The sequence below is a fragment of the Rosa rugosa genome, chromosome 3, assembly GCF_958449725.1.
Source record: "Rosa rugosa chromosome 3, drRosRugo1.1, whole genome shotgun sequence".
Lineage (NCBI taxonomy): Eukaryota > Viridiplantae > Streptophyta > Magnoliopsida > Rosales > Rosaceae > Rosa > Rosa rugosa.
Genome location: NC_084822.1, coordinates 32,433,117 through 32,451,663, shown reverse-complemented (window position 1 = coordinate 32,451,663; position 18,547 = coordinate 32,433,117). Strand labels below are relative to the sequence as shown.

The 18,547-nt window shown below is 37.9% G+C and overlaps 3 protein-coding genes across 8 annotated transcripts; 1 reads left to right on the top strand and 2 right to left on the bottom strand.

Annotated features, from left to right (window-relative positions):
* Positions 1-1,430: 1,430 nt before the first annotated feature.
* LOC133736464 (F-box protein SKP2A) lies at positions 1,431-5,716 on the top strand. 5 transcript variants are annotated; one of them, XM_062163961.1, is made up of 7 exons: positions 1,431-1,589; positions 2,246-2,548; positions 2,758-2,790; positions 2,915-2,932; positions 3,845-4,193; positions 4,270-4,411; positions 5,114-5,716. In XM_062163961.1, exons 2-7 carry the CDS (start codon positions 2,304-2,306, stop codon positions 5,485-5,487), a joined length of 1,161 nt encoding a protein of 386 aa, XP_062019945.1. In that variant the 5' UTR covers positions 1,431-1,589; positions 2,246-2,303; the 3' UTR covers positions 5,488-5,716. The 5 variants fall into 5 exon arrangements, with proteins under 5 accessions (XP_062019945.1, XP_062019946.1, XP_062019949.1 ...); XM_062163963.1 differs by lacking the exon at positions 1,431-1,589 and having other exon boundaries at positions 2,531-2,548; positions 2,892-2,932; XM_062163962.1 differs by lacking the exons at positions 2,758-2,790; positions 2,915-2,932.
* Positions 5,717-5,871: 155 nt separating this feature from the next.
* Positions 5,872-11,205, bottom strand: LOC133736465 (chaperone protein dnaJ 10). The gene is made up of 10 exons (XM_062163966.1): positions 10,797-11,205; positions 10,422-10,481; positions 9,799-9,881; positions 9,172-9,325; positions 8,545-8,674; positions 7,818-7,976; positions 7,550-7,728; positions 7,314-7,394; positions 6,841-6,981; positions 5,872-6,744 (listed from the first exon to the last, which is right to left on the bottom strand). The coding sequence occupies exons 1-10, from the start codon at positions 10,881-10,883 to the stop codon at positions 6,664-6,666; spliced, it is 1,155 nt and encodes a 384-aa protein (XP_062019950.1). The 5' UTR covers positions 10,884-11,205; the 3' UTR covers positions 5,872-6,663.
* Positions 11,206-11,549: 344 nt separating this feature from the next.
* Positions 11,550-18,413, bottom strand: LOC133736758 (putative DEAD-box ATP-dependent RNA helicase 29). Of its 2 annotated transcripts, none has more exons than XM_062164350.1 (11): positions 17,932-18,413; positions 16,683-17,844; positions 16,507-16,564; positions 15,431-15,544; positions 14,912-14,957; positions 14,091-14,167; positions 13,850-13,974; positions 13,620-13,701; positions 13,484-13,540; positions 12,321-12,447; positions 11,550-11,978 (listed from the first exon to the last, which is right to left on the bottom strand). In XM_062164350.1, the coding sequence occupies exons 1-11, from the start codon at positions 18,305-18,307 to the stop codon at positions 11,761-11,763; spliced, it is 2,442 nt and encodes an 813-aa protein (XP_062020334.1). In that variant the 5' UTR covers positions 18,308-18,413; the 3' UTR covers positions 11,550-11,760. The 2 variants fall into 2 exon arrangements, with proteins under 2 accessions (XP_062020334.1, XP_062020335.1); XM_062164351.1 differs by having other exon boundaries at positions 13,850-13,902; positions 17,932-18,412.
* Between the last annotated feature and the right edge of the window lie 134 nt (positions 18,414-18,547).

Below are 18,547 nucleotides of genomic sequence, written 5' to 3'. Positions count from 1 at the left end.
TCTGCGGTTTTTCTTCCACATTCCAATGCCGTCTTTTTCTGGCAACCACTCAGTCATGCCAAGCGCGTTGCGTTACGAGTATTACCACCAAACATATTTCTCGATGGTGTAAACTTGAAGACGATGATGTCCATCAGACGGATCTAGTCGAGATTAGAGATAGGAGGGTTTGGCTTTCTGGTTTCCAAATTCGGCCACAGAGGGGACGACCCAAACCTCTTGTAAATCCAAATGTTTTGTCGAAATCTCAATGTGGCATGGGGGTTTGGCTAGACTTGTGTGGGTTGACATGATGGCAGTGGAAGCACATTACAGAAAAGCGTTTTGGAATCCATTTACAACGTTATTAGATGAGAGGTTTGGCGGTTTGCGGCCCAGCTTGAAGTGGATCGAGGCAGGATCGACAAGTCATGAATGGTGTGGTGGCTCGGAGCTGGCTTTGAAGTGGTGCGGCAGCGATCTCCACTACATTACGGCTGCGGGCCTGGTGACGATTAGTGCGGCAGTGAGAGATGTCGTGGATAGAACGGCGACTGTTGGTGCTGCAAGGAAGCGGGTGCCCACATCAGATTGCTTGTCCAAAACAAGTTGGGGGCCCAATTCAAACTGGGTGCCCACAATAGTTTGGGATGCTTCTTTGATGTAGGCTCAAGAGTGGCCCAAATCAATAGGCTCTAGCTCTCTACGATTTCAAATTTAGGATCCCCGTGGATTAACTCAGCGAAGTATATTTATGTTTTTTATGTTTGCAGTGGGTCTATGTACTATGTTTATGTTTCATAGTTTGATAGGCTTGAAATCAGAAAGCGTCGAATGTTCAATGAGTGAACCTATTTTTACGTACCACTGTAATACCACCGCAGCAAACTTCTTGAAAAAGCTCGTGAGGCCTTGGGTTTATAGGCGGACCTGGACCTTGACTATTAAGAAAAAGCCATGTCTTATCCTACCTTGAAATATGAAATAATGTATTATGATCCCGCCCTACCAATTGATGACCCCTAATATTGTAAAAAGCTGGTTGCCATAAAACAAGATGTCTCATTGACACGCGTGGAATAGCTTTTGAAAGCGGCTTCGGTTCTTAACTTCTCTTATTCTCTAGACTTTCTGGAAAACTCTACCCCTTTGCATTTTTTCTTTTTTCTTTTCTCACATATTCTTTTCTTTCTTTGTCACATATCTGTTTCCTCTCTAAAACCCCAAAAGGATATAACCAAATTTTCAGCACAAATTACTCCCCCTTTAAATTTTCTTCTCCTCTCCTTTTCCTAAAGATACCTGAAACAAAATCACAACCACCGAATTCTGGTCCCACCTCTGGGCCCCCACCCCCACAATATCAAAATCACCAGCCATCGATGCTGCCACGTGGCGTCATACGCGTCGCTAGTTCGGTTGCCCGTACGCCTCGCTCTCTATGATCTCTGCCTTTTGTCTTTTAAAAAACCAAACCATGTTTCTAAATTGTTAAAAAAAAAAAGGCCCTCTCTTTCTTTCCATTTCTCTTCCTTCCATTTCTCTTCTTCTCTGCTTTCACGAAAGATAAACAATACAGAGACCAAATCAAAGCAAGAACACTGTTCTGGGTAATGGTCAAACCATTGGTTTTCTTCTTCTTGTTCAATGAAAAAAGAATTCTTGGGATGAGTCACTGTGCTGCTGGCTTTGTTGTTATAGAAATTTGTGTCTGATCATTTTTCATCATCATTTGAGATGTTGGTGTCAATTTGGATAGCTGTTCTTTTTTCTTTTTTTTCTTTACCCCCCTCAAAGTTTGCATCTTTAATGTTCTGAATTCAAAGTTTCTACCTTTTTGTTTTCAGGTTTAGTTCTTAGAAGTTGAAGATCATATTTTTTTTTTGAATTTTAGTTTGAATTTGAGCTTGTTTGAGCTGAAACCTGTGCTATCTTTAAGTCTACTGAAAAGGGTGTCTTTTGATTGTTGAAGTTTTCATCCTTCTGCTAAATATGATAAAATATTTGCATATAATTATTTCTCTTGAAAACAAATATATGGGTTTTGTTCGTTTGTTTGTATTAAAGTGATGATGGGTTCTGATTGTGATTCACTATGCTATCTCTGATGCATCTCTGCAAGTTTTCTGAGGTGTTGGCACATGCGTGTTGTGTTAGAATTCCAAGTTTCTTGTCGTTTTCTGACACCTCCGGCTTTGAATATAAAGACTTGTTGGAATTTGTAATAGCTTAGCCATTGTTTCTCTCTCTTTACTTTTGGTGGCAGAAACAAGGGCTTCTCTGTTGGTTTGTGAAGGCGGTGGAGTTGAGGGTGTGAGTCTGAAATGGTTGGGAAAGAAAACCTCAAGACTGAGGACTTGAACTTGTGCTTTGAGAAGCTGATGATGATTGGTGGTGGGAAAGTGAAAATGGAAGGAAGGGTAATGACAGATTGGAAGGATATTCCGATGGAGCTCCTGTTGCAGATTCTGACACTTGTCGATGATCAGACGGTGATCACAGCTTCTGGAGTCTGTCGCGGTTGGAGAGATGCTATTTGCTTGGGCCTCACTCGTCTCTCCCTCTCATGGTATGTGTTTTTTGCCCTCTCTAGTTCTATCTCTCTCTTTTTTGCTTTTGATTTTGCTATGAACCTTGTTGCTACTTTATTTGCTCTTCTTGTTTGCTACTTGTATCTGTGAACAATTGTGTTTGATGATCAATATGAAGACTACAATTTATTTGGATCACCTGGTGAAATTTACTTTCTGTGTTTTTTCATTGCCTGTTGGTATAAAGTGCCACAGTTTCTTTTGGAGAGATGGACTTCAGGTTTGCAGAATTTTATATTTATCTTGCTCTCTGCAACTTCCATAGTCAATTCTTTTCTTATTTATGATCATTCTCTGTTGTTGTGTAATCCGTTTTGACAGTTTTGTTACTGTTGGGAACCCAGCATGGATTCCTTCAATGGGTATGTATGAGTTTAGCCCTGCCCTGTCCCGTATTCTTTTACTTCTTTTTTATGAACGATTCTTTATTGTTGTGTAATCCCTTTGACTCTTTTGTTGTTCTTTGTAACACAATATGGATGCATTCATTGGGTGTTACTAATTAAACTAGATCTGAATGAGTGTTTTTAGTCAGTTCTGTAACAAACAATGTAAAATTGCAAGTGTAGAGGGGTTAAGTGAAAATGATTCTTTAAGGTGTCGAAGATCAGACTGATTGTGTTTCCTTGTCTGTGCTGATTAGTTGTAACATTAAGGCTTGTTCCATTTCTTGGAGTTGGTACCCAATGCTTTTAGAGTCCCTGCCTGAGGTGTTTTTCATCTCAGCTACCTTATTGAAGTGTTACTCGGAGTTCATTCTTCCCCAAACACAAACATATTCTGACTTTAAGTTTGCCTCTTATAGGATGATGGAGTTATATGTGTATGCCTAAATGTTTGAAGTCAATGCTCTCTCTTTGTTTCTTGCCTGCCTTGAAGTGAGTTCTCATCAGAGAATTGGTTTGTTAAACCATTGATATTGACGTATGATATATTTGGAAGAATAGGATGCTTAAAAGTATCTCTAGATATTCTTTTTATATAAGCATCAATTTAGCATCAGGCTGGGTCTAGTTGGCAGGAAGCGAAGGAAAGATATCCGAGTCAAAAAGGGTTGAGAAAAATTTAATAATAGGTTGTGAAAATCATAAATCTATGCTCGAGGACAGGGAGCTGGGGGCTTAACTTCCCTAGATGCTAATCCTCTTATCTCTGTTTCAAGATTGGAAATGAATGATGTTATAGGATTCTAGAGGTCTCTTATGAATTGATATAAGCTTTGTGCATTGGATGCCAAGCTAATTGTAACTAATTCTTTTCAAATGTTTTTTCAGGTGTAACAAGAACATGAACAACTTGGTCCTATCTCTTGCTCCTAAGTTTACAAGGTTGCAAACTCTAATACTACGTCAGGATAAACCCCAACTTGAAGATAATGCTGTTCAGAGCATTGCAAACTTCTGTTATGATCTTCAGGTCCTGGACCTTAGCAAAAGCTTCAAGCTCACTGACCGCTCCTTGTATGCCTTAGCTCATGGGTGTCCTAATCTTACGAGACTCAACATCAGCGGTTGTTCTGCATTCAGTGACATTGCTCTTGAATATCTGGCTGGATTTTGCCCAAAATTGAAAGTATTAAATCTTTGTGGATGTGTTAGGGCTGCATCAGATAGGGCATTGCAGGTAAATAAAAATATTTTGTTGTTTTTCTTGAATATGAACAAAGATGGTTCTAACGATATTTAAAATTCATGTGCAGGCTATTGGCCGTTACTGCAGTGAGTTGCAGTGTCTGAATCTCGGTTGGTGTGAGGAAGTCGGTGATGTTGGAGTTATGAGTTTGGCATATGGATGCCCTGACCTCAGAACTGTTGACTTGTGCGGCTGTGTCCAAATAACAGGTATTTTGCAAATGGTTTTGATAAGAAAATTTGTTCCTCTTACAGTTGGTTGTTGTACTTATATTTTGCCAATTTCACATTGCACACATACGCATCAATCTATCATTTGCAATAGAAGTGATGCTGATATCGTGACAAGTTGCTTAGTTTAAGTCTCTGCCATTCTGTTTCTGAGTAATCCATCAGTATGAGACTATCCATTGTTGATCAATCTATGCTAGTCATTTCATATTGTGTTGACTGAATGTCTAATGCCTTGATCACGAGTTTTATTATATCACTCAGGGTGACCTTTCATATTCTCTGGATGGAGCTTTTATTTTTGTTCGAATAAGAGAAAAGGTCACTAGTGTAAGATAATTCTTCTAGAAACATCTTTATGTGTATATCCGATAAAAATGTGCCAGCACTGTTCTCTAGTATGAGCTGTCAATATACAGATATAAACAGTTGGAGATATTCAAAGTGGTATGGTGTAAAACTTCCTCCATTTATGCCTACTTTGATGAATTCCTTTTTGTGCTTCTTAGTTGCTATCATGTAGATGTAAACAGCATGAATGAATGATTCATATGCTGAAAATAGTATTGAAATGAAAAGGGGAGCCCCCCTAATTGCATGACTAAAATTTCCCTTTCCCAATTAAATTGTGGTGTATTTTTGGAAGTGGACATTTCTCAGGCCTTTATTCTTTTATTGCAGATGACAGCGTGGTTGCTTTGGCAAACGGGTGTCCTCATCTGAGATCCCTTGGCCTTTACTACTGTCAAAACATTACAGACAAGGCAATGTATTCTTTGGCCCAGAGTGTAGTGAAGAACAAGCCTGCAGCAATGTGGGAATCCAGGAAAAGCAGGAATGATGAGGAAGGGCTCAAGACACTCAACATCAGCCAGTGCACGGCACTCACCCCTTCTGCCGTTCAAGCAGTGTGTGACTCCTTTCCATCACTTCACACCTGCTCTGGAAGGCACTCCCTCATCATGAGTGGCTGTTTGAACTTGACATCCGTGCATTGTACATGTGCTGTCCAGGCGCACCGCACCGCTGCCGCCTTTCCTCATTCAGCTCATTGAATTGAGGAGTGAGGATAGGAGCAAAACTCTCTCTTGAGTACTTGAGAGGCTGAAACTCTCAGCCACAGTACATATGTTGTTTATGTTTGGGATGTAAAAGATTGGCTGCTAATGGGCAGCAGCCATTTGTTTGAACCAACGGACTTTGACTAAAACCTTAAAACTGGTTTTACAAGCTTTTAATTATGAATTATGCAGCATGCTGCTGTAAAGACAAATTTGGTTTCAACATTTGTGTTGGTCTTTCTCATGTTCTCTTTTGCAGGTTAAAGCACAGTTCCAACTTTGTTACCGGTGTCCAAATGAAACAAGCCATTGAGAATATGGGAACATGCTCAGCCTCTTCCATCCCAACATATATTCATTCATCCATATTTTGATTTTACAATACATCAACTTGCTTCTCTAATGATTAGTTCAATGCAACTAATGATGCAGTTTAGAAGTTAGAATCATCTCAAGTTTGATATTGATCTCAAAAAGTGACCATCCACAGTTTGAGGGACTACGTCTGATTGGTCAAAGATCAAAGCCTTCTGATCATAGGCAATTTAAAACTAGAAACCTGAAACAGGGAAGAAAAATGAGTATACAAAAGAAAAATTAAAATAAAATTGTACCTGGAGATATAAGAAATGGTGCATTGTCTAAGTTACCACCTTCCCAAATTGATTTTCTGTTTCCTTCTAATATAAACAAGGTATCTGCAGTAATTAATTGCCTTCTGGATGATATGTCACGTAAATAATGGTGTCATAGAATCCATTGAAGTTGACATTGACAATTATGTAATATATCCATTGAAGTTGTGGAACACATCACAGTAGTATTCCACTGAGCTTGCATACATTTGTTGCGGTATGAGAGATTCACAAGACAGTTCCTTATTCACTTAATCACCGGGTCTTACTGAGATCAAGCGAAATCCTCGTCCAGGAGTATGACATCCAAAAAAGGTATAAAATGTTTGTAGAACTTTTGAGGTTGATATAGTATTAGAAAGAGAATGGAACCAGCTAACAGTAATATTATGTTGTATACATGATGAATAGATGAAGAACTAGCCAGTAGGAGTTTCTTCTTTCCCACTAATTTTTTTAGGGGAATTAGCAAACCATAGAGAAAAATGCAACATAATGTTTGTGATAACTGTGTACTATACACAAAACTCGTACATCATTTGCCTTTGTACACAATCTCGTCGTCATCAACATCATATGCTGGATTACAGAGGCATCTGAAGAGTCTTCCAATTCCCTGCAAGCATAGAAGAGAAAAGAACACATCAATTACATGTGTGTAGAGACATGAAAAAAATATCTATATCTTTCTATGTAGAATCTTATAGCATGCCTGAGTGAGAAAAGGAGTTCTATATGAAAGCCGTTGTCGTGAATCCTCTCCACTACTATCAGAACTAGTTCCATCATCATCGTCTGTGTCAGCATCACCTTTCCGTTTTGAAGTTGCACCATTTTGTGTCTGCTTTTCCTCCTTATACCATAAAATGTTCTAGTGTCAGCAATCATCATCGATCCCACTGATTAGTTAAAAACATTTCTACAACTTAACACCTAAGTTCGGTTATCAATTTTGCATTAACACTTAAACATCCCTTCTATAACTTGGATTTCAACGTCATTCGATTACTCAATACCAAATATAAAACAAGAAAATCTATTTTTCAGTATCAACTAAAAATTGAGAAGGTTATTTAGGCATGCCACATGCATGAGCTCCAAAGCTCATGCTTACCTTAGGTATAGAATTGATCAGACCAAAGAACTGAATATATGATTTGAACAGAACTGTAATACATTGCAAACCTGAAATATCTTTCCAAGAAGCTTTAGTGCCAAAGCACGAGCTCTAAGTTCATCCTTTCGAACATTAGTTTCCCGTAGCACCTGAAATCATGTACTGAATCAGGAGAAGAATCTCAGGTAATATTTTGTGCACTTAGTCCCAAAGACAATGAGAAACAAGTGCACAATCTGTTTCATGAAAAACTTTTATTTGATGAAAGAAAAAAAGTTCTTGCTGTTTGAATGAGATCACCAACCATTTGACAAACATGTACGAGAGTTACTTCAATGTCAACCACATTCAATTTCCACAATGAGTTCAATAATGTGTCCTTGTTTAAGCGTATTTGTGATTCAACATCATGTTCAGGGCCACTACCATCCACTTTAAACTGCCGACGGATTTCTTCTTGAAGTTGCATCAGCTGGAATGCACCTGAATTCATATTTTTCTTTTCAAAATAATTAGGTAAAGAAAAGAGGCATCGAAATTCTTATTTGAACCATTAGAAAAGATGCATTAACCTTTTGCAGCGGTCATCTGTGACTTCCAGAAATGTCCCTTGTTGCGCACCCACTCAGCCAAAAATGGTACCCCTAGGTATATGGTTTTCTTTCCAAGCTCTTGTGCTGCTTGTCTTGAATAAACATAGCCAATAGTGTGTAGCATATTTACTCCAAAGGCTGCAAAATTCAAATAGTTACGAAATGTATCGGGCACAAGCAGAGCCAGGCCGATGTACTAGTAATCATCATCACAAGCCAAAAATAAGATGGGGTGTCAAATGAACAAATAGTTCTGTCAGTTAATGTATCCATACTTGTAATCTCAAAAACTTTCAGGGTCAATATAATCTGGATATCTACAGGTGGAGAAAAACTAGTAACCAAATAAGGCCCAAGTAACAGAATTTAGCTTATTTCTGAATAATGCTTTATCTACTAATCTCCTTGAACTCAAGACATGTAAAATGCTAGCATATCATACCTAACAACTCAGAACATAATCAAAGAAAATAATCCAGCAAAACATGAATTACTATGAACTCTATCACTTCTATGAATGAGATATGAAGACCCTTCACTTTTGAGCTTGAGCTATACAAAATAATGGTCACAGCATTCGAAGTGGTATAAAGCTCTTATTCAGAACTTAAAAACAACTAACAGACTTTGGAATGTAACAATTGTTACGTATGATTATAAATGAAGTAAGAAACAAAAGTAACTATAAATAGGCAGTATGCAATACCTGCATCAGAAAGTCTTCTAGCTTCAGATTCAGCATGAAGTAAGAACCCTTCTTTATCACCTCGCACATACTGATTAAGAAGATCTTTGAGTGCCTTAGCTAGCTTTTCTTCTCTTTCTTTCTGGACAGCCTGCACTAATAGAGTTATAGTAGTAAGACACCTGTTAATGGTTATGGAAACCAACCAAGTGGACGTTAAGAATGTATTAAACAATTGCATAAACAGATGAAAAGTTGAGGAATATATAATGTAAAGTTTAATTTACACCTAGAGCAATCATCATGGTTACTTTGAAAAGAAGCAGTTTTGAGTCATGCGCTATGTCATGCTCGGTAGTAGTCACAGACAAGTACCACTAATACCTTGGAATGATAAGCAATAGTTGAATTAGCTGAAGTATCCTTCTGGGAGCAGAAGCTCTGCAATTCTACCACCCCATATAATACTATGTCTAACTGAGTAATATATGTGCATTTATGACTGTTTAAACAGCAGACATTTACTTGCGTTTATTCAGATAAATAAGCACAATTAACATCATGCCTCTTTCTTTGGTAAATGAATAAACAGCACATCTTGCTGTAGAGAAAGATACCGGCAGTGAATTACTACTGGAAATTTCTTGCCTTCAATTTATCATGTACTTTCTCAGGGTTGTCACCTTCACCAGCTAATTGAGAAGAAGCCATTGATGCTACAGCTAGATGCCCTATGTAATCCTCAAATAGTTCACTTCCGAAAAGAAAAGCAAAGACAGCTGTGGGGTCAAGCATTGTATCCCTGGAAATAAAATTTGACTTGTTAGGATATCAGGAAACGCATCGACATTGAAATAAAAGAATTACTGCACAGCAAATTATGAATTCATAACACTACAATGACGATTGTTCTCTCTGTGTGTAGAACATAGCACAAAATTAAATAGCATAGAAAAAGTTTTTAACACAAAGTGTTTCTGGTAGTGTGCATTCAGAACTGTGGTTGATGCGTACTTCTGAGTTTTGACTGCTTATATTAAACAAAGGTATGTTGGTCCCATCTGATGTTAGAAAGAAACTTCACGAAATGAAGCCAAAATTTATATAAGGTATATAGTAGATGACTAATGGCATTAGAATCAGTATAATTATCTGCAATTGCGTCATGATCCATTGAAGAGTTCAGGTAGTAACACAGCTGTTATAGGACATAAGTATTTTTGCGTCAGTGTGTGTACATCTGTATACAAGCATTAGAGTATGTATGTACTCTACCTAGATATGCAGTGCTTTCCATTTCGATCATATGCTTCTCTTTGCAGTGGATCACTCAAAACTTGGTAGGCTTCCCCAAGTACCTGGTAGCATTAAGATTTTCATTATGATAAGGTAAGAGAAGAACCATACATATATGTAATACATATCTCCCGCTGTTTTCGGGCATGGAAATGCCCCTAAGCACAGAAGATTAGAAGTAATGCTGAGGCTAAGTTGAGTGATACACTATATGCGCATCATTGCATGAAGATATCACTGAAAGAGAGTGTGAACCTCGGGTGAGGTGCACGAACGGGGCTTCAATAGGTAAAGGAAAGTCACATCATATCGGTTGTTCCTGTGTCTTTTCAGAAACTTGCAAGTAGCATCCCATTTTCAAAGCAAAACAATGACAGAGCAAGGCTATTTAGTGTTGATTTGTTGCTCAAAGTGAAAAAATAGATGGCACTCTTACATATATGCTTCAGTGCAAAAGCTTGGATATAAGGGGAAGAGAAGGAGAAAGAAGTTGGAAACCAATACATTAGGCTCCATTTGATTCATAATAGGGTTGAAGTTCCTTTACCTCGAAAATCCTTAAAAGAATCTATACATAGAAGAATTACAAGCAGTGGACTTGCCTGAAATCTTTCAGCAGCTTGAGGATCATTTGGATTTTTATCCGGATGTACTTGCCTTGCCTGCACCAATATAACACAGAAAGGCAACAAAGTTACATTAGTTTTGCATGATTCAAGTCCCTTAATTTGAGAAGTAAATATTCATATTCTTCAGTATCTCGATCAAATTCACATTTAACTGAACTACCGATCTTTTAATGCTTCAAATTAGCAAAAGAAAGGCAACCCATTTATCTATTCATTCTTGTATATGAATCTACCAATGCACCTAAATAAATAGATGAAAAGAAAGATCATCTACATTTAGGAGGAATCAAAAAGACAAATACAAAACTAGTATCAAACAAAATGGAGGAATCCATCAAAACAATGAACCTTGAGATAATAAGCCTTGCGAATTTCCTCTTCCGAAGCTGAGGGACTGACATTGAGTGCATCATAGTACTCAGTTTCTTTGACCATTATTGCCTGAGCCTAAGAAGTAAGAACAAGTCTCACAGTCACAAAGCTGAGAATGTGAAAAGCTTCACAAAAAGAGAGAACAAGAGCAAGAAAGAAAGGAAAGTAGGGGGAGTGAGATGGTCTGAGTGACCAGCATTTGCCTTTCCAGTTCCTCACAGAAATAAACAAAGGCTTTGAGATCACTTTTTCGCGGGAGGCAACAGTTATTTAACTGTCCCCATGGTGGTGCTTATGATAGGGGCATTACTTTCTTTAATATCTTCATCTGCTTTTTAAGGGTCCAAAAGCTGTCTCTGAAACAATGGGTCGGGTTCTTAGCTGGTCTCTGCAACTTTTCCTACTGTAGGTCCATGTCTTTGGATAGGTTTGCAATGCATCTACTTCTACTACTATACTGTCCAAGTATAGGAATGTGGTCGGGAATGTTTGAATTCCGGAGATGAGCAAACAAACTAATCGAACAGCTCACTTCCTCCGGAATTTCAATACTCCATATAATTATAGAACACCCCACTTAAAGCCCTAAAGTTGTAAGGTGTTCAAGAGTCCGAGAGTTGAAGGGACCATATCAATAAAACTTTGAACATAACACATGGTCACCGTGCAAAACAACGCAGTATTAGCTTAAACCTGCTAGTATTGAGAGTAGATTTGATTCAACAATACTGAAAAGTAAATAACAAAAACCTCTCTTACTAGACAAAATTCACTACAGCATCCGTCTTTTGAGAAGTACAAAATTGGTTGAACAATCGAGTACAGTGATTTGGTAACAATAGCAAATACTCCTATCCTTTTTTCTCTCTTTCTTGGCGATAAGATGGAAACATTCATCCCTTCATCTAGTGTTTTTACAAGAGCTGTAATAGGCAATTCTTTACCTCTTTGCCTTTCCTCTTTTTCCATTTTTACCAAATTTTTTACCCCCCTTTGTAGATTTGCTCTTCAAATGAGAGATTCTATCTGCCTTTTTCTGCCTCTCCTTCCGAACTTGATCCAAGTCTTTGATTTCAGAACGCACATGAGCATTAGGAATAGACTGCTGCTTCCTGCCTCCCCGTGGGTTCCCCCTGTTCCCCTCCCATCTCCGGTTGCCTGCAAACAGACACAGTTGCCATTTATACATATAACAAATTCATCCTAACAAACCACCATCAGAGGTAAACCAATGGCTACCATACAAATACAAATCAAAGAAATATTGCATGAGGATGTTACTCTACACTTGAAAGTGAGAATTCTTTTATATTGACTAAGCCAAAAACAGTTTGGTGGGTGAGATGGATTCAACAATAATGAATTTGGTATTGAAGAAATCTTTTCAGAGTTTGAATCCTTGCATCTGGGCACCACCCAATGATAGAGAACATTATACCGAGCAAAATTAATCTATGGGAAAAATAGAAAAAAAAAACATACGCTAATAGAGACCATTACCTGTGGCTTCCTCAGCATTCCCTTCGTCAGTGCCTTTGAAAGATACTTTATTGTGTGAACGTGCTTTCCACTTATTGTATATTCCAGTTTTCTCAAGTTTTCCTTTGGCACCACTCTCTGTCTTTACCTGTACACCATGAAAATATAGCACATAACACACTGAATAACCGCATAAAGCACAATAAATGTTCCATAATTTAGAGTTCTCAAGTAAAAGTTGATTATGAAAGACCCCTGAGATTTAGCATAATTTTTAGTCACTTAGACCTTGCATGTCCGGAAATTACACACCCACCAATGATGATCTGATGTTAAAAGTGTTTACAATCCATAATACTTTTTAACTTAGCTGACAGAAACAAATAGTCACCGTATTCTAGCCTCTTGGCATTACTCATACTCTACATCAGTATCCAATCCTTCTCAATCAATGTCGAAGCAACTCCAACAAGGACTCAACTTTGTATTCAAGGTTAGCTGTTAGCATTCAAGTAACCTCAATCTCCAACCTCATCCTTGATGGCTACTAAGCTCTTTACCATCCTTGGTGCATTTGGGTTGATATGATATCATTTGGGTATTGTGGTTTAACCTAAAATTATTTGGGTTTGATTGGTTAACCCACCAGTCACCCCTATGTGGCAGGCATCCCAACTAGAGCAATAGTCATCACAATTTTAGTTGATTATTGTTAATGAAAACATTGAGGAGATTAAAAAGTCTAATAAAGACATTGCAAATTATATATACTAGGGAGTACTGAGTACAATATTATTCAGTGACATAGAGGTGTATATAATATAGAAAGTAACTATCTAAATGGGTGTCTATATGACATTGACTAGCTTAGAAGTTAGAACATTTACCAGGGCTCTACCATACATGCAATGTTGATATTTCCTTTTTGCATGAAAGAAAACCAACTAAAGTAATAACCTATTTGCATTTAAGTCTTGTTTGTTATATAAAGTATATGACATGAACTTTAAACAACTAAAAATTCCACCACAATATGCATCTTTTTCAGAATAGCATGTCCCATCTTCAGAACAAACCATGGAAATAAAATAAGAAAAAAAGACAACATCCTAACCAGATGCAATATCATTTTCAGCAAAAGTATAATCAATTCTGATTTACGAAATAGGCAAAAGAAAGACTACCTTGCCACTAGCAGTCACTCGGTCGCGTGAAGTTAGCTTTATGTACTTTTTCCCACTCTGCCATCCATCAGTTCCATGAGGTTAGAAAAAAATGGTTAAAACAACATAACAATAATAATATCAGAATTCAAAGTACCTTATCCCAATGAAATACAGATTTCTGTTTCTTCATGCCCACATTATCATCTGCAACTAGATCTAGAACAGCAGCTTCCAACCTACAAAGACAAATGGGGTCAACTGGCGCCCAACAAAACAGGATCATTCAATCTTGACAAAAGTAATCAGCTTACCGAAACACATAGCTTATAAACTTGAGTTGAACTTTACTGATTTGGAAGAGATTACAGTTGAATTAAATATTACCTATTAGAGTCAAAGTTCTCATTCCCTCTCACTGAGAGTCCCGCTTCCATATGCTGGACAACAATAGTAGGATAAGTCCAAAAGGTCAGCCAGGTTCCAATATTTGTGATCCGAAAACCACAGAACTTGAAGCACACAACCATTTGGTACAACAAATTATTGACACTCCAAAATTCAAGTAATGAATTTCATATTGCAATGTACCAGAATAACTAACTTGTTAAAAAGTTAGATCACCTACATGATTTGTGGGTATGGAACTTATAAAGTAATCCTCATCCTTGAAGCTCGTTGCCTTACTTTTAGAACCGGAAGATTCTAGTATTCAAGAGAAGACAACAACAGAATTAATAATCTAAACAACTAGGCAATAAATGTGCAGCAAATCTGATGATTCAAAAAGTTAAAAAGTAAATCACTCCTTACAAGTATAAAAAATGAGGGTAAAAGACAATTAATTAAGTATTTCCTTTCTTTCTAAGGCGGCAGGTTTCTTTCCTATTTCAGCTTTTACTTGAGATGGATATCTCTCTTGTTTCCCAATGATCCATCTTCCTTTAACTTTCTCAAAAGTCAAAACACAGACATATAGCATATACTCACAACGATAAATATGTTAATTGAAATAGACTAAATTGCAAAAGTACATTACACCAAAAGAGCTTTGCAACTGGATGCATATACGCAATACCAGGTTTCAGTACCGCTCAATATTAACAATTGAAAAAACGTATACCAAGGAGCACAATGGAGACAAACTATACGCGATACATACAACTGCAGATTATAAACTAAACCGACGATTAATATGACAAAATTGTAACAATTGTTCAAGGACTCAAAAAACTGCACAAGTGCTGTTTCTAAGTTTTCAACTTCTAAGATAGAAAGCGAGCATAACATATGTGATATAATATATATATAGTTATATACACACACAAATATATATATATACATATATATATATATATATACATACTACACACACACACATTTATTACGAATATAGGGGGGAGAGAGAGAGAGGTCCAACTCGATGATAATACTGGACTACGGGAATACCTTTCTTTCTCTTTTTCTTTAAGGGAATAATCTCAGATTCATCTTCCTGCAAGTACACAGAATTCATTTTAAAGCACTACATAGCAAATCATCATGGAAGACACCATAGAAATATTGAAAGCAAACCCATACATACCTAAACAAAAGAGAACCCGCTAAAATATACATCAGAATTAGTATTTTTCAAAATTGACCCTAACTTAAGAGGTGATCCACAGTAGTAAAACTCCCTATCTATATCACCATAGTTTGTAAAGAAAACAATAACTCAAGGCCAGCATGTGGTTTCAAAATAAAGTCCCATTAAATAAGACTGCCTGTTAGCAATGAAAATCAACAGAATTTGTCATCATCTTAATAACTAAGCAGGACAGAAACTCCTCCATGCATGCACAATAAACATTAGATAATAGCATCAACAAAAGTTGTTTGCAACAAAATGGTTCAAGTGACTACTATAAAAGCTGTACAAGGTAGCCATATAAAGAAAAAAAAATATTACTACTGTGACGAATTTACCTCTTCAGCATGATTATTGGAACGTTCCTGATTTTGCTGATGCACTAAACTAATTATCCCTTCATGAATAGCTCTTTTTTTCTTCATTACATCAACCCACTGACGAGAAGGACCCTGCAAAAATCCAAAAACTTATATCAATATAAACCATACAAGATCACATCTGCAAAATAGTTGACATCATCCTGCACAGAACATAAGTTATTTCAAGCAAACATTCAAACATAAACATAGATCTAGCGGGAGAAGAAATGCCATGAGTAGGGACGCACAATAAGGTTTGAGGAAGAGAGCACAAACACAATTTTGAGGACAGCAAAGACAATAGTAACAGTTAAGTTCCAGGAAGTAATGCAAATATTATAAGATATAACTACAAAAGAACAGAGAAGGGATTCCAACTGTGAATGCATCATATAGAGGTGAAATACTGAGACAGCAAAACAAATGGCATAGGCAGATAATTGCTGCTTCAATCATTCAACCAATTGAGTGTTCGGATCTCACACCCCTAATCCTATACATAAGGTTATCTCTCCTTTGAATATTTCTCCCCCATATCTCTGTTTTCCCTATGATTGCAACTACCCTATGCCTTTTCAGTTCCCTAAACCCGTTCTATTTCTTAAATTGGCCCTCCATATTCACTGACAGCCTCCCTGGCTTTGTCCTACATCCTCTTGCTCTCTTAAAGATCTTCACTTCTTTTAACAACATAAGCACCGCAATAAGAACAATGGTATCATCTTCAAGAGTAAAACAGCAATGCCTAGAAAAACAACCCATCCAACTATGAACAGTGCATGTTCTGCATTATATGTTTCTTTTTTATGCATATAACACTTATTTCCTAGGTTTGGGTTTGTGAATTCAAAAAGCAAATAACTCTAGAAAAATACATCACAATGCAACAAAGTAAAATCCAACAGCTATAATGTGAATTTTGAACATAATCAGAAGAGTTATAGGGAACCCAAAATTTTGATTGTCAGATGAAATATTAAGTTCTTAGATCAAGATAAAACAGTTGCCAATCAAATGCAATCTGCTTCTGAAGTCATAAAATGGAGATTTACCTTCACATTCTTTGATTTAGCAGCTTTTCCTTCAGCTTCTAGAATGGTCTGCTCAGGCCTAGCATTAATCAGTCATAGAACAATAATTAGCAACCTCATAAGAAGAAACAGTATAGAAGAGTATCTGAAAATATTATTTACAAAAAAAAATAACGGTCATCGTTTGTAGTGCAAACCTGAATGTCTTCAACCGTTCAGAAAATGCCAATGCCTTCAACTCTCCACCCTCAAGTGTGTTTTTAAATATCGGATGCAACCCTTCCCGAGGTAAATCTTTTGCTCTTTTAATAGATTCCCTTGAAGGGGAGGGCTTTGTCTTTGAATACAAGCGAAATGCATTTGCGCAAGTTTTCAGCAAAAGGCTGAGTTCTGAAGAAGAATCAATTATCTCTCTAACCCTGTCTGAAACCAGATCAATAGCTGTTTGGGGGAAACGCCCATATATACTTTCTCCATTTGCAACTGCTTGATCAATCTTGGACATTACTCCATCCATATCCTGTAAAACCTCCTCCTCGGTAGGTGCCGGCCTAATCGGTTTTGAAAGAAACAGATGAAGATCTAAAAGGTTAGGTATGTCTTCAGATGTCACAAGAGAGAACGCAGTCCCAGTCCGACCAGCCCTTGCAGCTCGACCTACTCTATGGACAAAAAGTTTAGGCTTTGGGGGAAAATCCCAATTGATAACATTGTCAAGCAACGGAATATCAATTCCCCTGGCTGCAACATCAGTGACAATTAACAACATAGTCTTTCTGTGCTTAAACTTTGATATATGAATTTTCCGAGCATCGTGATCCATGTCACCATAACACACAGAAGGCACAATGCCCTCTTCTCTAAACAAGATATTCAGGAACTCCACATGATGCTTAGTGGATACAAATATCAACGTCTGCTCATCGGAACGAATATGCTCCCTTACCAAATAAAGTATTGCCGCATGCTTCTCCTCCTGTCGCAGGGTGAAAAACATAAGCTTCAAGTCGGGGCTAATCTTAGTATCCAAATCAAGCCGCACAAGGCGAGGGTCCTGCAGACCAGCCTTCGCAAACTCTGCGAGCGCGCTAGGTAATGTTGCACTAAAGAGCAAGGTCTGACGGTTATCACTCAGCTGCGCAAGAATCTTATGCAATTGCTCAGCGAAACCCATGCCAAAGAGACAATCGGCCTCATCAAAAACAACATACTCCACAGAGCGAAGCGACATCTCATCGATCTCAGTTAAATGGTGAATCAGCCTGCCAGGGGTTGCAATTATAATATCCGGGTTTTGAGCCAGCTCCTCAAACTGACTTTCCATGCTATCACCACCAACTAGTAAACTAATCCGAAGATCTGCGAAACAAAAACAACAATAATTCAAATTCAAATTTACTGAATTGTAAAAATAAAATGAAATTAGTAATCTTCAGAAATCCATACCCATGAAATTGGCGAGCTCTGTGGTAAACTTGAGGGTCTGAAGAGCCAAGTCTCTAGTGGGGGAGAGAATGAGAGCCCTAACACCGCCCTGGGGGACGTGCTCCTTCAAACGCTCGAGCATGGGGATGAGAAACGCCGCCGTTTTGCCGGAACCGGTTCGGGCCATGGCGACGACGTCGTTTCCGGAGAGAATAAGGGGCATGGTCTTGCGCTGAATGGGTGTGGGGACTTTGTAGCCCTTGCGCTTGATTGCTTTGAAGACATTGGGGCTTAGGTTGAGAGACTCGAACCCTCCCGACTTGGCTTTCTTCTTCTGCAACTCGCGGCGCTTCAGATCGCCTACCGAGCTCACGTACTTGGGCGGCGGTGCCACCATCGGAGAGAGATTTCTGGGCTTTTAGATTTCTAGGGTTTTCTCTGCAATTTTGTTTAACTGAAGGAGACGACCTAAACCCTCCTCGTTCTCCAAAACCTATTACGTGTTAAACCCTACTGCCTACTGACCCACTTTTTTTTTTTTTTTTGGTTGGAGTTTTCAGGAAAAAAAATATAAAAAATTTTGACCCAAAAACATCAAAATATTATTTGCACATCTCACTTACTCGAGCAAGATATT

Bases quoted from the DNA above. Each gene is read 5' to 3' on its own strand.
- LOC133736464 (XM_062163961.1), top strand. From the start codon at position 2,304: ATGGTTGGGAAAGAAAACCTCAAGACTGAGGACTTGAACTTGTGCTTT. The intron at 2,549-2,757 runs GTATGTGTTTTT...GTTGGTATAAAG, and splicing joins ACTCGTCTCTCCCTCTCATG to TGCCACAGTTTCTTTTGGAG. The intron at 4,194-4,269 runs GTAAATAAAAAT...ATTCATGTGCAG, and splicing joins CATCAGATAGGGCATTGCAG to GCTATTGGCCGTTACTGCAG.
- LOC133736465 (XM_062163966.1), bottom strand. From the start codon at position 10,883: ATGGTCAAAGAAACTGAGTACTATGATGCACTCAATGTCAGTCCCTCA. The intron at 7,729-7,817 runs GTTAATGCATCT...ATATGAATTCAG, and splicing joins ACAGATGACCGCTGCAAAAG to GTGCATTCCAGCTGATGCAA. The intron at 6,745-6,840 runs GCATGCTATAAG...CTATGCTTGCAG, and splicing joins GAACTCCTTTTCTCACTCAG to GGAATTGGAAGACTCTTCAG.
- LOC133736758 (XM_062164350.1), bottom strand. From the start codon at position 18,307: ATGGTGGCACCGCCGCCCAAGTACGTGAGCTCGGTAGGCGATCTGAAG. The intron at 15,545-16,506 runs GTAAATCTCCAT...GGATTTTTGCAG, and splicing joins CTAAATCAAAGAATGTGAAG to GGTCCTTCTCGTCAGTGGGT. The intron at 13,541-13,619 runs GTACTTTGAATT...GATGGATGGCAG, and splicing joins CTGTATTTCATTGGGATAAG to AGTGGGAAAAAGTACATAAA.